Here is an 18,505-nt window from a genome sequence, read left to right as displayed (position 1 = left end):
AGTTATATTAACACTGTATAGAGTTAAAAAATAACTCTGGTCTTGTTCAACACTATAGACGAGTTATATTAACACTGTATAGAGTTAAAAAATAACTCTGGTCTTGTTCAACACTATAGACGAGTTATATTAACACTGTATAGAGTAAAAAATAACTCTGGTGTTGTTCAACACTATAGACGAGTTATATTAACACTGTATAGAGTTAAAAAATAACTCTGGTCTTGTTCAACACTATAGACGAGTTATATTAACACTGTATAGAGTTAAAAAATAACTCTGGTCTTGTTCAACACTATAGACGAGTTATATTAACACTGTATCAGGTTAAAAAATAACTCTGGTCTTGTTCAACACTATAGACGAGTTATATTCACACTGTATCGAGTTAAAAAATAACTCTGGTCTTGTTCAACACTATAGACGAGTTATATTAACACTGTATAGAGTTAAAAAATAACTCTGGTCTTGTTCAACATTATAGACGAGTTATATTAACACTGTATAGAGTAAAAAATAACTCTGGTGTTGTTCAACACTATAGACGAGTTATATTAACACTGTATAGAGGTAAAAAATAACTCTGGTCTTGTTCAACACTATAGACGAGTTATATTAACACTGTATAGAGTTAAAAAATAACTCTGGTCTTGTTCAACACTATAGACGAGTTATATTAACACTGTATAGAGTAAAAAATAACTCTGGTGTTGTTCAACACTATAGACGAGTTACATTAACACTGTATAGAGTTAAAAAATAACTCTGGTCTTGTTCAACACTATAGACGAGTTATATTCACACTGTATCGAGTTAAAAAATAACTCTGGTCTTATTCAACACTGTAGACGAGTTATATTAACACTGTATCAGGTTAAAAAATAACTCTGGTCTTGTTCAACACTATAGACGAGTTATATTCACACTGTATAGAGTAAAAAATAACTCTGGTCTTATTCAACACTGTAGACGAGTTATATTAACACTGTATCAGGTTAAAAAATAACTGGTCTTATTCAACACTATAGATGAGTTATATACACACTGTATAGAGTTAAAAAATAACTCTGGTCTTGTTCAACACTATAGACGAGTTATATTAACACTGTATCAGGTTAAAAAATAACTCTGGTCTTGTTCAACACTATAGATGAGTTATATCCACACTGTATCAGGTTAAAAAATAACTCTGGTCTTGTTCAACACTATAGACGAGTTATATTAACACTGTATCAGGTTAAAAAATAACTCTGGTCTTGTTCAACACTATAGACGAGTTATATACACACTGTATCAGGTTAAAAAATAACTCTGGTCTTGTTCAACACTATAGACGAGTTATATTCACACTGTATCAGGTTAAAAAATAACTCTGGTCTTGTTCAACACTATAGACGAGTTATATTAACACTGTCTCGAGTTAAAAAATAACTCTGGTCTTGTTCAACACTATAGACGAGTTATATTCACACTGTATTGAGTTAAAAAATAACTCTGGTCTTGTTCAACACTATAGACGAGTTATATTCACACTGTATCAGGTTAAAAAATAACTCTGGTCTTGTTCAACACTATAGACGAGTTATATTCACACTGTATAGAGTTAAAAAATAACTCTGGTCTTGTTCAACACTATAGACGAGTTATATTCACACTGTATAGAGTTAAAAAATAACTCTGGTCTTGTTCAACATTATAGACGAGTTATATTCACACTGTATCGAGTTAAAAAATAACTCTGGTCTTGTTCAACACTATAGACGAGTTATATTAACACTGTATAGAGTTAAAAAATAACTCTGGTCTTATTCAACACTATAGACGAGTTATATTCACACTGTCTCGAGTTAAAAAATAACTCTGGTCTTGTTCAACACTATAGACGAGTTATATTCACACTGTATTGAGTTAAAAAATAACTCTGGTCTTGTTCAACACTATAGACGAGTTATATACACACTGTATCAGGTTAAAAAATAACTCTGGTCTTGTTCAACACTATAGACGAGTTATATTCACACTGTATTGAGTTAAAAAATAACTCTGGTCTTGTTCAACACTATAGACGAGTTATATTCACACTGTATCAGGTTAAAAAATAACTCTGGTCTTAACACTATAGACGAGTTATATTAACACTGTATAGAGTAAAAAATAACTCTGGTGTTGTTCAACACTATAGACGAGTTATATTAACACTGTCTCGAGTTAAAAAATAACTCTGGTCTTGTTCAACACTATAGACGAGTTATATTCACACTGTATCAGGTTAAAAAATAACTCTGCTCTTGTTCAACACTATAGACGAGTTATATTAACACTGTATAGAGTTAAAAAATAACTCTGGTCTTATTCAACACTATAGACGAGTTATATTCACACTGTATAGAGTAAAAAATAACTTTGGTCTTGTTCAACACTATAGACGAGTTATATTCACACTGTATAGAGTTAAAAAAATAACTCTGGTCTTGTTCAACACTATAGATGAGTTATATTCACACTGTATCAGGTTAAAAAATAACTCTGGTCTTGTTCAACACTATAGAGGAGTTATATTCACACTGTATCAGGTTAAAACATAACTCTGGTCTTGTTCGACACTATGGATGAGTTATATTAACACTGTATAGAGTTAAAAAATAACTCTGGTCTTGTTCGACACTATAGACGAGTTATATTAACACTGTATAGAGTTAAAAAATAACTCTGGTCTTATTCAACACTGTAGACGAGTTATATTCACACTGTATCGGGTTAAAAAATAACTCTGGTCAGGAACAAACAGCTCCCATTAGTGTAGACCAGTGTAAAGAGTGAAAATTCAACACTTTAACAGAGAGAATTGAACTGAAACATTACAATAATCCTGATGGTATTAAATAACTAACATAATTCAATAAAAAAAATCCCACTTCTGTAATTAATCTTTTATATTAACAAACATGTTAACACTTGACAGCAAGCACTACAAATATACACTTATTTACAAATGAACACTTTTAAGGTCATTTTCCTACTGTAAATATATTAAACTTTATTTCTGATTATTAAATATGCACTGCTGAAAATGGAATTTGGACAACTTTAAAGGCGATTTTGTCTGTATTTAGATTTATTTGACACCCTAATATTTGCTTATATGCTTTACATTGTATATGTTTGCTGTATTTATAAAGGGTTCATGTCTTGGGGTCGGTCTGTTGGGATTTTTCTATGCATGATTTGATTGGATGAGAATGAAAGGACTGATTATTACTCAACCAATCACTGTAGAGGAGACAAAATAAACATAATGACTGCAGGAAGAAGGAAAACAGTGCAATAAAAGTACCATACAGCACATAAAATATACTCAAGTCAAACTACACATACGGTATTGAAGTCTACTCAATATACAGTAATTTGAGTATGTGTAATTCATTACTTTACAACACTGGTCATGTGACGCTGGCTTCCATTCATAACACACTCACTGTCTGGCTGTGAAACTGATCTGCGCTGTTATGCAATATTAATTTCAGCTCAGCTATAGTGTGCTGACGCTCTATTAAATATTGAAACTCAGACATGAAATCCTCATAAACGCAGTCGGTGTTGCTGTGGAGTGTGTGAGGAGCTCAGAGAACTCAAGTAATGCTCTCTCTCTGGCTGTAATTCAGTTACACAGATAATGAACCCACTTGCGCACTTTCCTCTCACAGTCGTTGGAAAGATGTCACTGCTTTGTTATTTGCCTGTAAAGTGTGTAATCTCAAAAATAAAGATACAAAAGCAATGTTTCAAACATATTTTTACACCTTTATGTACCTTACAGACACAGTATGCAATTTTAGCCACTAGAGGGCGTGTTTTCACAACAAACAAAGGTGTAGTTTGACATATGTTACTTAAAAAAAATTTTAAACCTATTGCTTTTAAAGCGATTAGTTGAGTAAAAAAGCTTAAACTTGTTGCTTTTAAAGCGATTAGTTGACTTTAAAAAGTGAGTAAACCTGCTGCTTTTAAAGCGATTAGTTGACTTTACTTAAATGAGTAAACCTGTTGCTTTTAAAGCGATTAGTTGACTTTACTTAAGTGAGTAAACCTGCTGCTTTTAAAGCGATTAGTTGACTTTACTTTAAAAAGTGAGTAAACCTGCTGCTGTTAAAGCGATTAGTTGACTTTACTTTAAAAAGTGAGTAAACCTGCTGCTTTTAAAGCGATTAGTTGACTTTACTTAAATGAGTAAACCTGTTAATTTTAAAGCGATTATTTGACTTAACTTAAGTGAGTAAACCTGTTAATTTTAAAGCGATTAGTTGACTTAACTTAAGTGAGTAAACCTGTTGCTTTTAAAGCGATTAGTTGACTTTACGTTAAAAAAATAAGTAAACCTGCTGCTTTTAAAGCAATTAGTTGACTACTTAAGTGAGTAAACATGTTGCATTTAAAGCAATTAGCTGACTTAAGTGAGTAAACCTGCTGCTTTTAAAGCAATTAGTTGACTACTTAAGTGAGTAAACATGTTGCATTTAAAGCGATTAGTTGACTTTACTTAAGTGAGTAAACCTGCTGCTTTTAAAGCGATTAGTTGACTACTTAAGTGAGTAAACATGTTGCATTTAAAGCAATTAGTTGACTTAAGTGAGTAAACCTGCTGCTTTTAAAGCAATTAGTTGACTACTTAAGTGAGTAAACATGTTGCATTTAAAGCAATTAGTTGACTTAAGTGAGTAAACCTGTTGCTTTTAAAGCAATTAGTTGACTACTTAAGTGAGTAAACATGTTGCATTTAAAGCAATTAGCTGACTTAAGTGAGTAAACCTGTTATTTTTAAAGCAATTAGTTGACTACTTAAGTGAGTAAACATGTTGCATTTAAAGCAATTAGTTGACTTAAGTGAGTAAACATGTTGCATTTAAAGCAATTAGTTGACTTAAGTGAGTAAACCTGTTACTTTTAAAGTGATTAGTTGACTTAAAGTGAGTAAACCATCTTCCGCTCATGCTTTACTTTTAGGTTTTTCTACTGACTTTTCTACTAACAACTATCAATTGTGTTTCTTTGATAATCTAAAGTTTTAAAATAATTTACAAAGGCTTTTTGAAAATGTTTATTCATTCATCGCTCAATCAGATTAAATTTTTGTTACAGAGTGATATTTATAAGCATTATATGTGGCAGATAGTCCTCTATAATGATACAAAGGTCTCATTGATTTATAATAGGCTGCACAGTGGCTCAGCGGGTAGCACTGTCACCTCACAGCAAGAAGATCACTGGTTCAAGCCCCAGCTGGGTCAGTGGGCGTTTCTGTGTGGAGTTTGCATGTTCTCCCCGTGTTGGCGTGGGTTTCCTCCAGGTGCTTTGGTTTCCCCCACAGTCCAAACACATGGCCTATAGGGGAATTTGGGCTAACTAAATTGGCCATAGTGTATGAGTGTGTGTGTGAGAATGAGTGTGTTTGGGTGTTTCCCAGTACTGGGTTGCGACTGGAAGGACATCCGTTGTGTAAAACATATGCTGGAATAGTTGGCGGTTCATTCCGCTGTGGCGACCCCTGATAAATAAGGGACTAAGCTGAAGGAAAATTAATAAATGATTTATATTAGTCAGAATAACCTCTTCTGAGCAAGAACCATCACCATAGTGTATATTCCTTGCTCCATTTGAGTGCCTCAATATTTTCTTTCTCCCCATTTCAAACCACATGAGCCATCAAACCCTCAGGCTTTACAGGTTAAAGTCATCAGCGTGTGTTCTAAGCACATGAACCTGTTTTTGGACTGCAAACAAACCCTCATCTGTGTTTCCAGACGGTGGTTTGGTTGCTCGATTGAAACCTTTGAAGGGTGAGATTTATTCCTCTGCGTCCTGCTGTTTTGTTAGATGAAAGAGGTCATATTCTGCTCTTTTATACCATTCCGCTTACAGTATAATGTCAGTAAAGGTTTCATTCATAATATTAATGTGCATTGATTTGATCCTTTTCCATCCTCTCACTGAATTAAACCAATATGTGAGATTATGACAATAGAGAATGCTCTGTTTTAATGAACGTTCTGGGTTAAGTGTTAAGCTAAACTCAATTTCAGAATAGCTAGAACTGGTTGTTTTCTGTGATATTATGTGGAGGAGAGAGAGAGAGATGAAGACTGTGTGAGGTGAATGAATGTCAAAGCTACTCTGAGTCAAGACTGAATTCTGCTCCTTCGGCTCCAGCTTTAAGCTCCGCCTCCCACAGGAACTAGGTCAACATTTCACCAATCACACACTCCCATTTCATGCTCCATCATTAAACACTCTCCAATTTGTCACCGCTTTAAAACCCACCAGTCACATTCAGATGTGTGTGTGTGTGTGTGGTCTTGTATTTGTAACGTTGTGGGGACTATATGCATGCAATTATAGGAATAGCAGTAAATGTTGACCTTGTCAGTACATGTTTTGGTCTCCATGAGTAAAACGACTGTAAAATGCAGATTGTTTGTTGTGAGGATTGATTTTAGGGATATAGAAATAATATATATATATATATATATATATATATATATATATATATATATATATATATATATATATATATATATATATATAGTAGAAACATCATTATGTCTAAAAAAAGTCCCCATAAAGATAGCTGTATAAGTGTGTGTGTGCTTCAGAGAGACATACATACATCCAAAGCCACAGACTGCTTGGCCCAGGACTTCTTCACTTGGTCATACATAATGGTGTTATTGATTCCCAGTCCACAGAAAATCACAAATGCCTACAGAGAGAGAAAAAAGACCATGTAGTCACACATAATAAATCACATTTAAAGCCCTGAAAGCTTTTAATAGTGTAAGAGCACATTGCAAGAATGGGGTTTGTTGAATGCCCTCCCCAACAAAGAAAGAAAAACAGAAGTGAGTAAACCTGTTGCTTTTAAAGTGATTAGTTGACTTTACTCTTAAAAAGTGAGTAAACCTGTTGCTTTCAAAGTGATTAGTTGACTTTACTTAAGTGAGTAGACCTGTTTCTTTTAAAGCGATTAGTTGACTTAAAAGTGAGTAAACCTGTTGCTTATAAAGCGATTAGTTGACTTAAAAGTGAGTAAACCTGTTGCTTTTAAAGCGATTAGTTGACTTTACTCTTAAAAAGTGAGTAAACCTGTTGCTTTCAAAGTGATTAGTTGACTTTACTTAAGTGAGTAGACCTGTTTCTTTTAAAGCGATTAGTTGACTTAAAAGTGAGTAAACCTGTTGCTTATAAAGCGATTAGTTGACTTAAAAGTGAGTAAACCTGTTGCTTATAAAGCGATTAGTTGACTTAAAAGTGAGTAGACCTGTTTCTTTTAAAGCGATTAGTTGACTTAAAAGTGAGTAAACCTGTTGCTTATAAAGCGATTAGTTGACTTAAAAGTGAGTAAACCTGTTGCTTATAAAGCGATTAGTTGACTTAAAAGTGAGTAGACCTGTTTCTTTTAAAGCGATTAGTTGACTTAAAAGTGAGTAGACCTGTTTCTTTTAAAGCGATTAGTTGACTTAAAAGTGAGTAAACCTGTTGCTTATAAAGCGATTAGTTGACTTTACTTAAGTGAGTAAACCTGTTTCTTTTAAAGCGATTAGTTGACTTAAAAGTGAGTAAACCTGTTGCTTTTAAAGCGATTAGTTGACTTTACTTAAGTGAGTAAACCTGTTTCTTTTAAAGCGATTAGTTGACTTAAAAGTGAGTAAACCTGTTGCTTATAAAGCGATTAGTTGACTTTACTTAAGTGAGTAAATCTGTTGCTTATAAAGTGATTAGTTGACTTAAAAGTGAGTAGACCTGTTTCTTTTAAAGCGATTAGTTGACTTAAAAGTGAGTAAACCTGTTACTTTTAAAGCGATTAGTTGACTTTACTTAAGTGAGTAGACCTGTTTCTTTTAAAGCGATTAGTTGACTTAAAAGTGAGTAAACCTGTTGCTTATAAAGCGATTAGTTGACTTTACTTAAGTGAGTAAATCTGTTGCTTATAAAGCGATTAGTTGACTTTACTTAAGTGAGTAAACCTGTTGCTTATAAAGCGATTAGTTGACTTAGAAGTGAGTAAACCTGTTTCTTTTAAAGCGATTAGTTGAAAATAAAGCTCAACTTGATCTTGTCTTGAAGAGATTTCACAGATTATTTTAGTCATACCTCGAACAGCCTCTGATCTGCATCATCAAATGGTTTCCCATCGAGTCTGTTCAAGACCTGAGCCACACCTACAACACAGACAAAGACAGTCATTTCATCACATACTCCACTGCACATGACGACCTGTAATGCAATGTAAAGCACTTGAGTATTAAAGGGACGGTTCACCCCAAAAATTTAATTTCCTCATCATTTACTGAAACCCAGGTGGTTGTAAAGGTTTATGAATTTCTTTCTTCTGTTGAACACAAATAAATTATACATAAATTAGGGTTTACAAATTGTGAGGTCCTCTTTTTTTACACTGTGAAAGCAATTCCACACTTTTCATAATGATTACCCGATAGCTTGTTATCAGGTCATTAGAGATAACATTAAAAATAGAGTATAGTGATATATGGTCATTGATGCATCACTGCCTGACACAGTAAAAAAAACACCTGTTAATATGGAAAAGACACTGAAACTAGCGCACTTCTCATCAACAAAGCAGATAATATTTACATGTTCCCTAAATGTAATTTAATATTTTTCCTCAACATATTAATTTGGGTGTACAAACTTTTGGATCTTCATTATTTTTGTGAGATTAGTTTCATTTTTGGCTTTGGTACTGACTAATCTAATGTATATGCATCAGCATATTACTGTAAAGCATCCTATATCCAATATTATTTTAAAAGAGAGATCTGTGAGGGGTGCACTCATTTACGCTGAGCACTGTGTATATGAAGTGGGTTCAAAGAGTGCATGAGGTAATCTCATTGCTAATTAAACCATCTGCTGCACTGAGTGTATTATAATTAAATAGTATGTTTTATAGTGTGTATTTATAATAATAATGTAATATATAAATACAGTCATTAAATTAAATAACAATTACAGCATTTTATCACACATAAATAAATAAATCACATCTCAGAAGTAGGCTAATTTTCAATTTAACCCAAGACTGTATTATTTAAAATGAAGCTTGTGTGATTTTGGATGCGTTACGCAATACTTCCCGCATCAGCATGCTGTATATGAATGCAGAGACTATTTTTAAACCTGTACGTGGCATTAGGCAGTGATAAATGATCCAGATAGTAAATGTTGCCTCATGACCTCATTAAACGCATGTGATATTTAGAGGCGCCTAGTTATCATCTTCATAAAGAATATGATAATGATGACTATAGTAGGGATTATATGAAACGTTCATATGTAATGAAAGCCACGAAGGGAGGAGAGAATAAAAATAAACCGTTTTTGCTAGTGGTTTTGTTCCTGTAGAATTCCCCTATGGGTTTAGACTGTGGGGAAACCGTCACATTGTATTAGTGCCACATAATATAAATAAATAAATAAAATAATATATATATAATGGGCGATGCAGTAGGTACTACTGTCGCCTCACAGCAAGAAGGTCACTGGTTTGAGCCTCGGCTGGGTCAGTTGGCGTTTCTGTGTGGAGTTTGCATGTTCTCCCTGCGTTCGTGTGGGTTTCCCCCGGGTGCTCCGGTTTCCCCCACAGTCCAAACACATGTGCTATAGGGGAACTGATGAACTAAACTGGACGAAGTGTTTGTATGTTGTGTGTGTATGGGTGTTTCCCAGTACTGGGTTGCAGCTGGAAGAGCATCCGCTGTGTAAACAAATACGTTCATTCCCCTGTGGTGATAAATAAGGGACTAAGCTGAAGGAAAATGAATGAATGAAAAAGCTAGGGTTAAAATAACACGTGTGAAGCCAGAAACACACTGAGCGCTGGACTGAAATGCAGTCATAGACTGTTGAGTGTTATACAGTATCTCCTTTGCAGACAGTGCCATTTTATAGAGCAGAGATTTAGAGGGTTTCTCTCCTCGCCATACTGAACGTTCTCGCGCTGAGAGAAAGGAAAACGGGTTGTGAAAGAACAGCAGAGATGAAGGAAGTGATGAAAAGTGAAAGAGCGAGGAGGAATCTTTTGAATGAACACATCCTTGACTTCTGCTTCTACTGAGTGTGTGTGTGTGTGTGTGTGTGTGTGTGTGTGTGTTCATAATGACTTCACGTCGCTGACAGAGTCCTCCCACACACACACACACACAGGCGCACACACAGACATCCACCCACGCACACTGCGCTCTGTGCAGCAGCAGTAGCAGCACACACACACGCGCACACACACACACACACACACACTAATATACAGCTGAAGTCAGAATTATTCGCCCTCCTGTGAGTTTTTTATTCTTGTTCAACAATTTCCCGATTGATGTTGAACACAGATTCAGGAAATTTTCACAGTATTTCCTCTAATATTTTTTCTTCTGGAGAAAGTCTTGATTGTTTTATTTCGGCTAGAATAAAAGCAATTAATCGATATCACAATGTGATCATTCACAATATGCAATGTTGAGTCTATTATAATTGATCATTAGCATATATTTTTGATGCTGTGATTGTATAATGTCATATTAAAGCATTCAGGTATAAAAACTGTATCATTTGTGACCTTATCTATGATTTATTTTATTGATTTATTTTTATTATTATCATTCAGTTACTGCACTGGAACACTGTTAGTGTCACACCTGCTGCAGTGCCCTCATGTGCACTCTAGAGGGCACTAGCTCTTGTTTTCATTTCCTGTATGCCTGCTCACGTAATCACTTGTTTCCAGCTGTTCCTTGTTGTCTAATCAGTTCTGTCCTTATAAGTTCTGTTATGATGTGTTTAGTTTGCCTTTGGATTTTGCTCCGTCCTGCTTTATTTCTGTGCTCCAGTTCCTCATGTTCGGTTTGTTTGTTCACTTTTAGTATCGCGTCTATGTTTTTAGATTCCTGTTGTGATTTAGTTTGATTCACCTTAGTGCTTTGAGTTTTTGCACTTGCGTTTGTTTTGTCAGTTTTTGTACCTTGCCTGTTATTTAGATCTTTGTTTACTTATTAAATAATATTTTGCTGCATTTGGATCTATCCCTTTTGTAATACCCCATCGTGACCGTTAGACTCGATAAATGGTAAAACACTTTATTTCAGTTGTATCTTTTTCTTGATTGTGTATTTATAGATTGGTGTGTGCAAATACAGAAATGCACTGTAGATAGCATAGACCACAATAGAAATGTAGATAGAATTGTATAGATTGCTTATTCGATTGTATGGAGATGCACTCTCACTGCAGATTCATCCCAATTGATCTAACATTATAAATTCTTTCCAAATATAAATATTCACACAGGCTCACCAAAACTGGACAATAGAAGATTGGAGAAACGTTGCCTGGTCTGATGAGTCTCCATTTCTGCTGCCACAATCAGATGGTCGGGTCCGAATTTGGCATCAACAACATGAAAGCATGGATCCATCCTGCCTTGTATCAGCGGTTCAGGCTGGTGTAATGGTGTGGGGGAGATTTTCTTGGCACACTTTGGGTCCATTAGTACCAATTGAGCATGGTGTCAACGCCACAGCCTACCTGAGTATTGTTGCTGACCATGTCCATCCCTTTATGACCACAGTGTCTCCATCTTCTGATGGCTACTTCCAGCAGGATCACGCACCATGTCACAAAGCACCAATCATCTCAGACTGGTTTCTTGAACATGACAATGAGTTCACTGTACTCAAATGGCCTCCACAGACCCCAGATCTCAATCCAATAGAGCACCTTCAGGATGTGGTGGAACGGGAGACTGGCATCATGGCAATAAATCTGCAGCAACTGCGTGATGATGTCAATATGGAGCAAAATCTCTGAGGAATATTTCCACTACCTTGATGAATCTATGCTACGAAGGATAAAGGTAGTTTTGAAGGCAAAAGGGGGTCGTGTAGTAAGGTAGTAGGTAGTAACCAGGTAGTAAGGTGTACCTAATAAAGTGGCCAGTAGGTGTATATCACAAAATACAAAAATATTGTAATGTTAGATTTTTACAGTATCATGCAGCCCTACTCCAGAACAAACCACTGTTATACAATGACTTGCCTAATTACCCTAACATGCCTAATTAACCTAGTTAAGCCTTTAAATGTCACTTTAAGCTTAATACTAGTGTCTTGAAGAATATCTAGTCTAATATTATTTACTGTCATCATGGCAAAGAGAAAAGAAATCAGTTATTAATAATGAGTTATTAAAACTATTATAATTAGAAATGTGTTGGACAAATCTTGTCTCCGTTAAACAAAAATTGGGGAAAAATATAATAACTTTGACTTCAACTGTTTATCACCTAGACAAACATTCTCATGCATTCCCATTGTGTGTGTGTATTAGTAAAACAGCAGTAAACAGTTAACCAGATAACTCACCGATGATTTGGTGGTTACTGTTCCAGATGGGGACACACAGCACAGATCTGATGTGGAAGCCGGAGAACTGATCTGCCTGAAGAGATTAGAACACACTTGTCAACCGCATTAAAATGAATATCAGCTCGTGAGGGAAAAGCCGGCAAAACTATTAGATGCACTGAAGACACGACGTTATGTAAAGCGGAGCCGGAGGCTTTTTAGTAGACACACTCACACGAGCGGACAGAGGTCGAAGACCCACGCAGAGCAGAAGTAAAAATCAGCTTTAATCAGGCTTTCATTCTGGGTTAAACACAGCACTATATCGCTCTAGCATTTAGCATTTCTGTTGTGTTTTCCTTTATGATAGTACATCATATTTTACTGGTTATTTTGCAAATTACTAGCATTCAGCATCCACTTTTTTGGAAATAGACTCATTTTACAGCTCTACAGTACATAATATTGGCGGTTCATTCCACTGTGGTGACCCTATTAAATAAGGGACTAAGGAAAATGAATCAATGAGTAAATCAAATTTTACTGCTTATTTTGCAAGGTACTAGCATTCAGCTTAAAGCAAGACAACATTTTTAGCATAGCTTAGCATAGATCATTGAATCGGATTAGACCGTTAGCATCTTGCTCAAAAATGACCAAAGGTTCTCTTAGTACAGTTATTTGTCTAACTGTCTTACTATACTTAAACACCTTTATACAGCACTAGCATCAAGCATTTCATTTGAGTTTTCTATAATGCCAGTACATAACATTGGTGGTTCATTCCGCTGTGGCGACCCATGATAAATAAGGGACTAAGCTGAAGGAAAAGGATTGAATGAAGGAGTAAATCAAATTTTACTGCTTATTTTGCAAGGTACTGGCATTCAGCTTAAAGCAAGACAACATTTTTAGCATAGCTTAGCATAGATCATTGAATCGGATTAGACCGTTAGCATCTTGCTCAAAAAAGACCAAAGGGTCTCTTAGTACAGTTATTTGTCTAACTGTCTTACTATACTTAAACACCTTTATACAGCACTAGCATCAAGCATTTCATTTGAGTTTTCTATAATGCCAGTACATAACATTGGTGGTTCATTCCGCTGTGGCGACCCATGATAAATAAGGGACTAAGCTGAAGGAAAAGGATTGAATGAAGGAGTAAATCAAATTTTACTGCTTATTTTGCAAGGTACTGGCATTCAGCTTAAAGCAAGACAACATTTTTAGCATAGCTTAGCATAGATCATTGAATCGGATTAGACCGTTAGCATCTTGCTCAAAAAAGACCAAAGGGTCTCTTAGTACAGTTATTTGTCTAACTGTCTTACTATACTTAAACACCTTTATACAGCACTAGCATCAAGCGTTTTATTTGCGCTTTCCATAATGCCAGTACATAACATTGGTGGTTCATTCCACTGTGGCGACCCGTGATAAATAAGGGATTAAGCTGAAGGAAAATGATTGAATGAATGAGTAAATCAAATTTTACTGCTTATTTTGCAAGGTACTAGCATTCAGCTTAAAGCAAGACAACATTTTTAGCATAGCTTAGCATAGATCATTGAATCGGATAAGACCATTAGCATCTCGCTCAAAAATGACCAAACACAGCTATTTGTCTAACTGTCTTACTATACTTAACTAAAGCTGACCGAGGTGACCAGCTTTAATCAGGCTTTCATTCTGGGTTAAACACAGCACTATACTGCTTTAGCATCTAGCATTTCTGTTGTGGTTTCCTTTATGACAGAACATAATATTTTACAGGTTATTTTGCAAGATACTAGCATTCAGCATCCACTTTTTTGGAAATAGACTCATTTTACAGCTCTACAAAAGTTAAATAGTTGAGTTTGACCATTTTTGAATCCATTCAGTCACTCTCCGGCCCTGGTGGGAGCACTTTTAGCTTTTAGCATCAAGCATTTCTTTTGCGTTTTCCATAATGATAGTACATAATATTCGCGGTTCAGTCCGCTGTGGCAACCACTAATAAGGGGTTATAATAAGGGGTTAATAAGACAAGTTTTTTTCAAGTCTGATTACAAAATAAGGGTTTAATTCAGCTTAAAGCAACACAACATTTTTAGCGTAGCTTAGCATAGATCATTGATTTCGCTCAAAAATGACCAAAACTGTCTTATTATACTTAAACACCTTTATACTGCACTAGCATCAAGCATTTCTTTTGCGTTTTCCATAATGAAAGTACATATTGGCGGTTCATTCCGCTGTGGTTAGACTTTTAGACTTTGATCCTAATTGTGGAGTTTTGGTGACTGTCGCTTTAAATTCAAATGAGATCGCCTTCTTTTCAAAAGAGGGAGGAGCTAGAACCAGCTGTGTGTCAGGATAGTGGCAGATTCAATAATAAAACTAATGTCATATGCTAACGAGGGAGAGATGGTCACTAGTGGGCGGGGCTTTCCCCCTCTGATGACATCATACAAAGAAAAAATGTCAATCAAAGTGTGGATATATTCACACATTGTTCCACACAACTCAATTTAAACAAGTTATTTTTGCATAGTAGGTCCCCTTTTAAGTTGTTTTTAACCCAGAATTCTCCTTTAATGAGAAGTAAACCCCTTGTGTCGTTTAAAAGGCTGCAATATGCACATTTTCTGTTCTGAATTAATGCATCACCCAAAGCTTTTCACTGATTGGCTGGAGCTCTTACCTCAGCGTCGAATCGAGGGTCTTGATAAGCGTCGCTGATGTTCACAGGAAGCCCAGTGGAGGCCACCAGCTCCGCAATGCTGTTATTGATCAGCCAATCAGAATACGACGATTTATCCATGCTGTCCTTGAAACTGTGGATAAGACAAGCAGAAATTTAAAATGTGTTTTTTTTTTTTCAATTAATGTATTATTAGCAATAGAAATGTGCCTTTCTTTGTGTTATTTCTGTCTCTGTTTCTCTCTCATCTAGTCTGATCAAACACACTCTCCATCACAACACCGCTTTGAACGTGTGTGTCTGGATGAGCAGCAGAAACGCGTCTTTCTGGCGTCTGCCCGCGAGCGCAGGACAAATCATCCTTACATAATGCATCCGGCTGAAGCTTCAGAGGAGCCGACAGAGGATCAAATCGCTAAATAACACACAGAACTTGAGGAAATCCCCTGTGTGCGGCAGGAATATGCGGTACTGATGCTGTATCCTTGCTTTAGCGCTTCTTTGTTTCACATTGTTATCAACGTGCATTTGATCAGCTGCTGTTTCTAAACTACAGCTGGAGTCAGAATTATTCACCCTCCAGTGATTTTTCTTTCTTTTTTAAATATTTCCCCAATGATGTTGAACAGATTCAGCAATTTTTCACAGTATTTCCTATAATATTTTTTCTTCTGGAGAAAGTCATCTGAGTTATCTGAGAATAACAAGACTGACCAATCAGAAACAAGTATTCCAAGCAGCCATATGATAACCTGTGATAACAACTGTTGAAACTAATAGCACAGGCTCATCCTGGTTATTGTTTGTTCAATTATTGATATTCTTTATTAAATTACGCATTAAATTGCATTTTTATTAACCCCCCCACCCTAACCCTAAACCCAATACTCCCAGTGACGTAAATAATCTTAATTATTGTCGCACAATATTTCATTCATTCATTTTCCTTCAGCGTAGTCCCTTATTTATCAGGGGTCGCCACAGTGGAATGAACCACCAACTATTCCAGCATGTGTTTCACGCAGTGGATGCCCTTCTAGCCACAACCCAGTACCAGGAAACACCCATACACACTCATCCACACACACACACTCACACTAGCCAATTTAGTTCATCAATTCCCCTATAGCGCATGTGTTTGGACTGTGAAACCGGAGCACCCGGAGGAAACCCACGCCAACACGGGGAGAACATGCAAACTCCACACAGAAAGTGGTTCAGTGGGACTCAAACAAGCGGCCTTCATGCTGTGAGGCGATAGTGCTAGCCACTGAGCCACCGTGCCGCTCTATTGTTGTACAGTGTTGCTGTATTAACGTGAGTATCCACAGCTGTATCCCATCTAGACTTTACCGGTGGTTGCCAGATCTCTTGATTGTTCCCTTGTTTGCTATTCCCTTCTAACGAATGAATGATATAAAGTGCACTGTTGTTATTTCAAGCACTTCCTAACGTTTATCCACAGCTTGTAAACTGTAAATTAGACACATTCTGCAATCCATTTATGGATTTAATATCTCGGTTTAAGGCAGATGTCAAGTGAATTGCTCCTCAGATGTTGTGGTGGCATCAGTGTGTGTGTGTGTGTGTGAGATCTCCCCAGACACAGATCTGCTGCAACATTAGACAGGTGCAGAGAATGAGACGACATGTGTGACTGAACACACAGTGCAGTGTGAACGCTCCCATATGGCAGCCGAGATCTGCACATCTACACAAAAGACCACTAACACTATCAGGAGCTCGCACAAAAGACCATGTTTGCTCTTCTTCCTGTTCTCCTCTATGTGTGTGTGTGTGTGTGTGTGTGTGTGTGTGTGTGTGTGTGTGTGTGTGTGTGTGTGTTCTAGGAGCTGAGCTCAGGGTTTTGAGACTCCACAAGTGCTGAGTGCTGGACATACTGGTGTGCTGAGTGTGGACTGCAGATAACAGAAACCACACAATAACCCTGACCTAGTGGACAAACTAGAGTTCAGCATACACACTAGTGCACTACAGCCCTGCGTACACCTTGCAGAACTAATGAAGATGTACAGGACCACACACACCATCACATACACCCTACAGCGCCACATACACCCTACAGCACCACATACTGTACACCCTACAGCACTATATACACCCTACAGCACTATATACACCCTACAGCACCACATACACCCTACAGCACTATATACACCCTACAGCACCACATACACCCTACAGCACCACATACACCCTACAGCACCACATACACCCTACAGCACTATATACACCCTACAGCACTATATACACCCTACAGCGCCACACACACACCCTACAGCACTATATACACCCTACAGCACCACATACACCCTACAGCACCACATACACCCTACAGCACTATATACACCCTACAGCACTATATACACCCTACAGCACCACATACACCCTACAGCACTATATACACCCTACAGCACCACATACACCCTACAGCACTATATACACCCTACAGCACCACATACACCCTACAGCACCACATACACCCTACAGCACTATATACACCCTACAGCACTATATACACCCTACAGCACCACACACACCCTACAGCACTATATACACCCTACAGCACTACATACACCTTACAGCACTATATACACCCTACAGCGCCACACACACCCTACAGCACACACACCCTACAGTATTATATACACCCTACAGCACTATATACACCCTACAGCACCACACACACCCTACAGCACCACATACACCCTACAGCACTATATACACCCTACAGCACCACATACTGTACACCCTACAGCACTATATACACCCTACAGCACTACATACACCCTACAGCACTATATACACCCTACAGCACCACACACACCCTACAGCACTATATACACCCTACAGCACTATATACATCCTACAGCACCACACACACCCTACAGCACCACACACACCCTACAGCACTATATACACCCTACAGCGCCACACACACCCTACAGCACTATATACACCCTACAGCGCTATATACACCCTACAGCACTATATACACCCTACAGCACTATATACACCCTACAGCACCACATACACCCTACATCGCCACACACACCCTACAGCGCCACATACACCCTACAGTGCTATATACACCCTACAGCGCTATATACACCCTACAGCACTATATACACCCTACATCGCCACACACACCCTACAGCACCACATACACCCTACAGTGCTATATACACCCTACAGCGCTATATACACCCTACAGCGCTATATACACCCTACAGCACTATATACACCCTACAGCACCACATACACCCTACATCGCCACACACACCCTACAGCACCACATACACCCTACAGTGCTATATACACCCTACAGCGCTATATACACCCTATAGCACTATATACACCCTACAGCACTATATACACCCTACAG

At 37.2% G+C, this 18,505-nt stretch overlaps 1 protein-coding gene across 1 annotated transcript in view; it reads right to left on the bottom strand.

Annotated features, from left to right (window-relative positions):
• The window catches only part of pde11a (phosphodiesterase 11a), a 78,372-nt gene that overhangs the window by 30,555 nt on the left and 29,312 nt on the right, over window positions 1-18,505 (bottom strand). The window contains exons 6-9 of the mRNA XM_056466101.1: window positions 15,100-15,232; window positions 12,429-12,504; window positions 8,146-8,213; window positions 6,662-6,754 (exon numbers count right to left, since the gene is read on the bottom strand). Coding sequence (XP_056322076.1) covers window positions 6,662-6,754; window positions 8,146-8,213; window positions 12,429-12,504; window positions 15,100-15,232 — 370 coding nt within the window. The remainder of the gene's footprint in view (window positions 1-6,661; window positions 6,755-8,145; window positions 8,214-12,428; window positions 12,505-15,099; window positions 15,233-18,505) is intronic.

Source organism: Danio aesculapii, chromosome 9 (assembly GCF_903798145.1).
Source record: "Danio aesculapii chromosome 9, fDanAes4.1, whole genome shotgun sequence".
Classification (NCBI taxonomy): domain Eukaryota; kingdom Metazoa; phylum Chordata; class Actinopteri; order Cypriniformes; family Danionidae; genus Danio; species Danio aesculapii.
This window is presented reverse-complemented; position numbering and strand designations above follow the sequence as displayed.